Consider the following 8330-nt stretch of genomic DNA (forward strand, 5'->3'; position numbering starts at 1 on the left):
AACACTGACCACACCCTTTACTTTTTCAGTTCAGGTTAAGTACCCAAGTCTCTCAATGATTCTCCCTCCATGGATTCTCATCTTCAGTTCCTGTGGAAACCACATGACCCATCAAGAAATGGTTCACAGTACTGTCAGTGGACACCTTTCCAGGTTGAAAATCAAAGGAAAAAATTTGGTAAAGCACAGTTATCCTCACCACAGAGAAGGCTGTCTTTCCACCAGCGCACACGCATGGGTCTCAGGGCAGAGGTCTGTATCCACTCCTTCCCTTCTCTCCCACCCCTCTCCCTTCACTAGCACACCTCCAGGTACTTCAAACGGCACAAAGCAACTCTTTATACTGCCATCCATTTAAGATGCTATGGAAGAAAAGTGGTAAAAATCATTTTGGGGGGAGATAGTTTGCTCTGAACGTAGGCAAAAGAGTGGGGAGCAAGTGCCCCTGTACCAGCAGGTTGCTGAGGCGGCTATCTGGTCTCAGGTCAGAAGCAGCTAAAGCAGCTCGGGCTGTGGGTGCGACTACTGAAGACGAGTGAGGCCACACACACAACCAACTTCCACCGGGGTACTCACTTCCTGGTTTCCGTGTGAGCTCCAGAACTGTCTTCTCCCTTCCACCCAGAGGTAAACTCACATAATATGGAATTCATTTACAAAAGGTAGGCTATGTTTATTTACAGTCACAAGCAGTTGACTGACTCAGTGTGACTCAAACCACAAAGAAACCATTTCTCCTTCACTCCATTCTGAGTCCCAGGGTTGGCTGGGGCCCAGCCTGGTAGAGGGCTGCTTGCGGACCATTCACAGGTTCACAAGTTTCTCATTGAGGGCGATCTGTGACTGCGTGAGATTGGCCAGGTACGTCACCATCAGCAGGTCCTGGAAGAGAAGGAATCAGGATGAGTGAGGGGCTGGGTAAAGAGTGAGCAGAGAGGCTGGTCTTGGCCAGCTGTACGATGGACACTGGGTGAGGACAGTCCTGGGAAACGAGAGCTGGGAGAGGCTGAGCAAGAGTGGAAGGTGGAAGGCAGGAAGGAAATGCCCGAGAACACTTTCTCATCTCCACTGATACACCCGAGCCACAGGAAGCAAGGAAACAGCAGGAGGGGCATCTCCGAGCACCTGTGCTCTTCCCCCGAGCCTGGACTCCTCTACCCCTTCCAGGTCACCTTTCCCAACCCCCTCCACAGGTGTACGGCTGAGGTGGGGGAAGGCACAGGCTCCCAGAAGCCCAGGGATGGCACTCACGTTGATGTTGCTGTTGAGCATGGTCTCGAAGTCCTCAGGAACTATTTTGGGTACTTGGTTAACCAGACTCATCAAGAAGCGGCCCACGGTATTGTCAGCTGACACCTTTCCAGACTGAGCACCAAAGAGTCAACGAGGAACAGTTAATTCCACCACCGAGACCGTCACTTCACCAGCACATCCCCAGCCATCTCAGAGTGGAGATCATGCCCTCCTCCTTCCTTTTCCCTCCGCTGCTCACCAGCACGTCCTCCGCATACTGCAACACTGTGCTGAGGGCATCCTGGATGCGGGCCGATGCCCCTCCCACTTGCTGCAAGTCACTGGAGAGGCCGATTACCCGGTTGGGGCTAAAACAGGTCTTCATGATCAGGTCAACTGTGGGAGTGGGTTGGGGGTAGAAGTGACACAGAGAATTCAGTCATCCCATCAGGAAAGAGATCTCTAACCACCTCCCTTTGGACTGAGTCAGCTTCCCCAAACCCCCCTGCCCTGCCCTTACTAGCTTTTCTTTCTCTGGAGAGAGTTCAACTCCTACATCCAGTATGCTAATCACTGGTTCTGGTCTCATATGAATGGCCGTGTAGCCTCTGGTGCTGATGACTTCCCACCTCTAACAACTTCACAAATAATTCCTTGAGTCCCATTTCTACAGAAGAATGACTTCTAGTCGTCACAAACCTTACATCAACCGTTCCTCTTAACACACCCAAGGCCCTCCATCCTTGTTACAGAACAGAAACCCCCTCCCCTGAAAAATGCCCAAGACCTACAAAGCGGGTATGGGCAAGTCACTCACCTCCAATGCGTTCAGTGTCATAATATGCGTATTTCACTGTCAGAGGGGTGAACATCACCCCCATGGTCCTCCCAGGAACACCCATTAAAGTGCTGGGGAGAGAAAAGCCAAGGTTAACAGATGGACTTGGGAGGGGGTTTCCTGTCTAGTTCAGGCTGGGAAAGCAGTCATACCAAGAGTATGGCTTCCACGGCTCTGAAAGAAGAGAGCTGGGCCACTTGAAGCCCAGAGCGCTAAAGGGAACAAGTCACTTTCTTCCCTTAGCTCATTCCACACACCAAACCCTTGGCCTGAGAGGAGGGACTCAGCTTCTGGACCGGGCCTGGACCCTTTATAGAGAGTTACTTCACACACTGAAATCTCAGTGTTGAGGACAGGACACTGGATTTCCCTGTGGAACTAGTTGCCTAGACATCCTTCCTCACAGAAAGAAGTGACAGGACAGGTCTTCTCTGGGACCGAGCTCCTCATCAGTACTGAAAAAAAAAAAGTCGACTCTGGCCCATCAAGGTCAGACTGGGTGCTGTAAGTAATCTTAGCAAAGGTGACTGCCTTTACTGCGTCAACTATACTTTCACTGCATCTTGAGGAGTCTGAAATACCTGGAAAGGCTAAGGAATCAGGCAACAGCTAGAGGTTCGTGGTACACCAACTGGCCCATGAGGACTTGACATCCACCATCTTTGTCCTACCACATAATAGGTAACTGGTCACTTCAGTGTCACACACATAAATGGCACAAAGTTAAAGTAAGAGATGTGCTAACAAAGGGCTTCATTCTAAGCAGAAAATAAAATCCTTCCAACGCCTACAGCCGCCCCTTCTTCGGCATGCCTCTAGAGCCTTTCCCAATATCTCCCATCAACCAGCATTCTAGCTGCTTAATGTGCCAACAGGGTAATGTTACTGTCATCCAAACTGTACTCTATCCCCAGTTAATAGACATGTTCAAAACAAGGACAGCCATTCTTTAATCTGTACCGCCCTGTGTCCTATGCACAGTTTTAGTGATAACGACAAACTGAAGGGCAACTCAGAAAATCAGTGAATGTGGAGAAGAAATCATGGCCAGAACACTGTGTGAGGATCGGCTATAGGAGTTGTGTAACAGTTAACTTCTAGAAAAGATGACAGGAAAAATGAGCTTGCTCAAATACCTAAAGGGCTGCCCTTTGAAGTTGGTTATGAGCAATGAGCAGGAATCTGGGTAGGCAAGGATCAGTGAGTGGAAATTTCAGGGACAGACTTTGTTTCGGAATAAAACCTCTCCAGTGATAACTCCTGAAAAGTGAGGAAGGGGCTTCCTTAGGCAGCGAGCTGCACACTGAAGGATGACACCTGCGGGGGGTGGAGGCGGGGGTGGCACCCAGGCACAGTATGAACGAGGTAGCTTTTCATGCCCTTGTTGCCCAAGACTCCGGTCACCTGACGTAGGCCTTAATGCTCATGCGGCCGTTCTGCAGACTCGTGTCCACTGTGAGGTGAATGGGGTTGGGGGCTTCCCGGCTGTAGTACTCATGGATCAGCACGGAGTGCTCTGTGATGTCATGGCCCGTAGCATACCTGGAAATGGAACACAGTTGTGGACTCATGTCTACGTGCGACATCAATACCAAACAGGATGGTGGCATGCGTGTCTCTAGGTACCCAACACCCCTAGTCGGGGTGTAGTTATACCCCCAGGGACAACACATGCCAAAAAAATACACACACTGAAAATTGTATCAAATCAAATAAGGGCTGCCTTAGAGCTCTTGAAAATTCTAAGTCACCAGCTAGGCAAAAAAGACTTGCTCAGTAAAAGCTGCAGTCCAAAATAAGTATTCTTGGCCTCACGGGACCAGAACCGCCAGCAAAACACACCGAACTCATAGCTCCTTGAGATAATACACTTTCAATACTCTGTCTCCAAAAGAGGGTGTACGATACCTAGTCAGGTGACAAAAGATGTTGGCACTCAACCACCGAGACTTTCCATCCCCTCGTCCCAACTTACCAGCCCAGGATGAGCTCATTTGGAGAGACTTTCTTGTGCAATTCATACATGTTCTTAGCAAATTCCATGTCAACAGCCACCTGAGAAGGAAGGCAGGAACGGAAGCTAAGAAGCCAAGAGTCCACAGCAAATGGATAAACAGGACAAGAGGCCACTCCCAACAGACAGAAGAGGCCCGGGAAATGTGTACAAATGGACCGAAGCTCTTTAACTGCAGCTCCAGTTATGAGCACAACACACTGTGGCGCAGGAAGGGCCTCACAGAGTCCAGCCAATGAGTAGCTACAGACCGCACGGGGGTCTCGAATTCCCACTCACCTCATCTTCTGACTCATTGTGCGGCACTGAAAAGCAGTTGGTGACTTCCACTGAGTGCTTGTCCACGGTTCCTGTGAGAGAGTATTGTCCATGTGTTATAAAACCTTGGGCTCCCAGCTGTCCCAAATGCTTTCAAGAGGTCTCCTCAAAGTCAGGGAAACAAAAACCCAAACTGGGCTCATAAGCTCCAAGTTCAGCCATGAGCACCAATGGAACCAGGATTTTCCAGAGAAATGAAGCTCTGGAGCAATCTCCAACTCTCTTCTTTAACTATCAGCAAACAGGGTCTGTTCTTACTTCGCAAGGTCTCCTTTTGCCTGTCCGTCACTTCCTGCTACCAGCCCTACTCCAGATCTTCACTCTGTGACCTTCATTTTTCAGCCTCCAGACTTTCTCCTTAATATAATTTCATCTGCAGAGCTCCCTGGAAGATTCTAATCACGTCTACAGAGACCACTCATACAGCAGCCTATCCTGAGAGCTCAATCTTAGGGAGCTTCCCCTGTACCTCCCTTCAGCCATGGTCCCACAGTCATAACCTTAACCCTACCATCAACCAGAAACCTTCTCCCTGTGAACCTTAAACATCATACCACAAACTTTTCTTCTTCTAGTTCTGATGATACTTTTACTCCAGCTACATTTGTTTCTTGTCCTCACTAAGACTGCTGGTCCCCTGACCTCTCCATTTTTTTTCTCATCTACTGGCACTGCCCACCCAGGCTTCAAGTGCTTCCCTCTCCACCACAGACCACAATGTTGCCTATACCCATCAGCGTCTGTTTAATTCCACTTCACTATGGTTTCTGCCCCCTTAGCTGAAACTATGCCCCCAAACCAAATGGATACATACTTCTTTTTCTTAATTGAAGTAGTTGATTTACAATGTTACATGTGTACAGAAAAGTGATTCAGTTATGTATGTATACACACACACATATACATTCTTTTTCAGATCCTTTTCCATTTTGTTATTACAAGATATTGAGGACTTCCCTGCTGGCACAGTGGTTAAGAATCTGCCTGCCAATGCAGGGGACATGGGTTCGAGCCCTGGTCCAGGAAGATCCCACATGCTGCACAGCAACTAAGCCCGTGTGCCACAACTAGTGAGCCTGCGCTCTAGAGCCCAAGAGACACAGCTACTGAAGCCCTCGCGTCTAGAGCCGATGCTCCGTAACAAGAGAAGCCACTGCAATGAGAAGCCCACACACCGCAACGAAGAGTAGCCCCCGCTCGCCACAACTAGAGAAAGCCCACGCGCAGCAACGAAGACCCGATGCAGCCATAAATAAACAAATAAATAAGTAAATAAATTTAAAAAAAAGATATTGAGTACAGTTCCCTGTGCTATACAGCAAGCCCTTGTTCTTCATTTTATATACAGGAGTGTGGATACATACTCTTTATCCTATTTGACCTCTTGTCAGCAGACTTGACCACTTCAAGCATCTGAAATAGTTAAGTCTTCTATATTTGCATGCCACCATAACACCCTTCTACTAGAGCATTTATCACATTATATTCTAATTATTTGCCTATAAGAGTATATCTTCATCTTGAATTTAAGGTTAAGAGTAGAGCTTGTTTGATCAAACTTTGAATTCTAAGTACCTAATAGTTTTATGGTACATAAAAGGCACCACTGATTTCATTTAACCAAATGGAATATGTCTCGTGAATTGATTTCTAACTGAAAATGTCTAAGTTCCTAGCAAGCAGAATCTATGCTTCATTCTTCAGTAAGCAATGCCTCTGTAACACCTAGCCTTGTACCATGACTCCATTCTGAAAGAGGATCTGAAAAATCTAGATTACAGTTGTTCAAACTAGGGTCACTAATATTGGGGGGCACTTAGCACAAACCTAGGGTGGAAAATTGTTTATTTCGTTAAACAGCTCTAGTGAGTTTGGAAAATTTGACAGTGCAGCTGAAAGAGCAAGCTAGTATTTATCGAGTGCCAAGTCAGTGACGCAAGCACCATTTACTACAGAAGCTCAAAGCAGGGCAGTCACAGAATGATGGCATGCTTTGGAAGGTTAAGAATAGGGGTGAGGGTGGGGATATGGGATGAAGGACTGAGAGTGAAAACTCTTCCTGGGAACCTGGAAGATGAGTGAAACTTAAAGGATAAAATAAGGGAGAACAGGCAAAGAGAATACAAAGGCTTGATCTGAGCCAACTATGGCAATGCCTGAAAGACAGTGGACCAACTGAAGTTTCTGTAAAATGCTACACTCTCGAAGATAAAGAGGGGGACAACGTGTGTCCGTGTCAGGAGGGTGCCTGATGTGGTGGAAGATGGCAACCAACAGCTGTTTTGTACCTAGTCTGTGCCAGCACAGTTAGACGCCTTCTGTGATAATTTAGTGCTCACAGACTAAATCTAAAGTAGGCCCTGAAGGAAACAGACTTAGCTAATAACGTGCTGGAGTCTGCCGACAACTATCATCCTCTTCGCAATACACCAATTGTCTTCTACGGTGGAAACTATTACACGTTCAAGGGTAAGAAAAAGAAACGATACATGCGACGAAATTGGATTCACAAGTGTCCAAATTCTGTGACCAAGATGGAGTGCAAATTAATCTGATGGGACCAGCAGTCCCCAGAGAAAGGGATATATTGTCAGAAATCCCTCTTTACGGCTTCTCAATTTTACTGTAACATGAAATATCAATTTCCCAAATTTGGAACATGGGCAGGGAAAAGGTTATTCCTCCATGTGCACGTTAATACAAATAATAGATAATACAACTGTCTGTGTCCAAATGGAGAATCAGAGACTGCACTGGGGGAACGGGGTCCATATCTCACTGGGGATTAATATTAGGGAGACTGAGGAACACAGGCTCAGGCTTAGACGTTTAGGAAAGCAGATTATTGAAACCTTAAATGGGTTCCTGCCAAACCGGTCTACTTGGTGAGAGGGATATCTTTTTACAGGTGTCCCCACTCCAATGCCAAGTGGTTAGGAAAAACTTCTCTTTTAACACCTGGAAAATAAAGACATTTACCAGTAGATAAGGGGGGAAAACGTGGTCACTGGGCTTAGGGAGTCAAAGGTTTTTGACGTCCTAGTCAGAGTTTGAATTCATTTTTCGTAGACTGGAACTAGTTATACTTGACGTGAAATGCTACTGGGAAGATTAAAGATAAAAAGTAAGTCACTTGGCACACACTATTTATTCAATAAATAACTACAATGGGAGTGGGAAGTGAGGGGAACAAGATAAACGAGAGGTGGGAAGTAGAAGAGAACGTCAATTTTCTCTGACCACTCACCCAGCAGGGTCCCGATGACTCGGGCAGCGCCCTCGTTGCGTCGCTCGTAGCTGTCCACGATGGAGGCCAAAATGACCGGGTGCAGCCGGACCACGCGGCCGCCAGGGAAGGGGCCTGGGAGAGCCGGGCCAGGCAGCGACTGTGCCGGGGCCTGCGCTGGGGCCGGCGCTGAGGCCGGGGTCTGGCCCGGAGCTGCGGTCGTAGCCGCTGCTGCCGCCGGGTCTGAGGATGAGGCTGGAGCCGGCGTTGGAGCTGGAACCGGCGCTGGAGCCGGCGCTGAGGCTGAGGCTGGGGATGGAGCCGAGGCCGGGTCTGAGGCCGCAGCCGGGGTTTCGGTTGGGGTGGCGGGAGGCGTGCTCGGCGGTACCGCCGGTGTGGCCATCTTGTCGAGAAGGAAGGAGCCGGGCGCGGAAGGGAGTGAGTTGACAAAGATTAGGAGCACGATAGGCTGAACCTGCACCACGTGAAGTAGATCTTTGTGCTTATTGGCTTCTGATGATGCTACTCACGGCTACAATTTTCTTCTCTGAGTTTGTGCTCTTTGATTTCGGTCCGATGCGCACTCAGTGAGAAACGAGCTAAGTAGTTCCGAGTAAACTTGGAACCGCACTGAGAGGAGAGAAACAGCTGCCACCAGATGGAGCCAGAGAGCGGCGCAAGGGTCTCAATTGGTACTTCAA

General features: G+C 48.3%; 1 protein-coding gene across 1 annotated transcript; it reads right to left on the minus strand.

Annotated features, from left to right (window-relative positions):
* Positions 1–648: 648 nt before the first annotated feature.
* EIF3F (eukaryotic translation initiation factor 3 subunit F) lies at positions 649–8071 on the minus strand. Its single transcript, XM_030831288.2, has 8 exons — positions 7651–8071; positions 4365–4435; positions 4047–4126; positions 3476–3613; positions 2051–2142; positions 1493–1629; positions 1252–1365; positions 649–882 (listed from the first exon to the last, which is right to left on the minus strand). Exons 1-8 carry the CDS (start codon positions 8030–8032, stop codon positions 805–807), a joined length of 1092 nt encoding a protein of 363 aa, XP_030687148.1. The 5' UTR covers positions 8033–8071; the 3' UTR covers positions 649–804.
* Positions 8072–8330: the final 259 nt, after the last annotated feature.

The sequence above is a fragment of the Globicephala melas genome, chromosome 8 (assembly GCF_963455315.2).
Source record: "Globicephala melas chromosome 8, mGloMel1.2, whole genome shotgun sequence".
NCBI classification, from domain to species: Eukaryota; Metazoa; Chordata; class Mammalia; order Artiodactyla; family Delphinidae; genus Globicephala; species Globicephala melas.

Coding starts and splice junctions, on each gene's coding strand:
- EIF3F (XM_030831288.2), bottom strand. CDS start 8,032: ATGGCCACACCGGCGGTACCGCCGAGCACGCCTCCCGCCACCCCAACC. Junction 4,436..7,650: donor AGTCATCGGGACCCTGCTGG/GTGAGTGGTCAG, acceptor ACTCTCTCACAG/GAACCGTGGACAAGCACTCA. Junction 883..1,251: donor TGCTCAACAGCAACATCAAC/GTGAGTGCCATC, acceptor CTTCTCTTCCAG/GACCTGCTGATGGTGACGTA.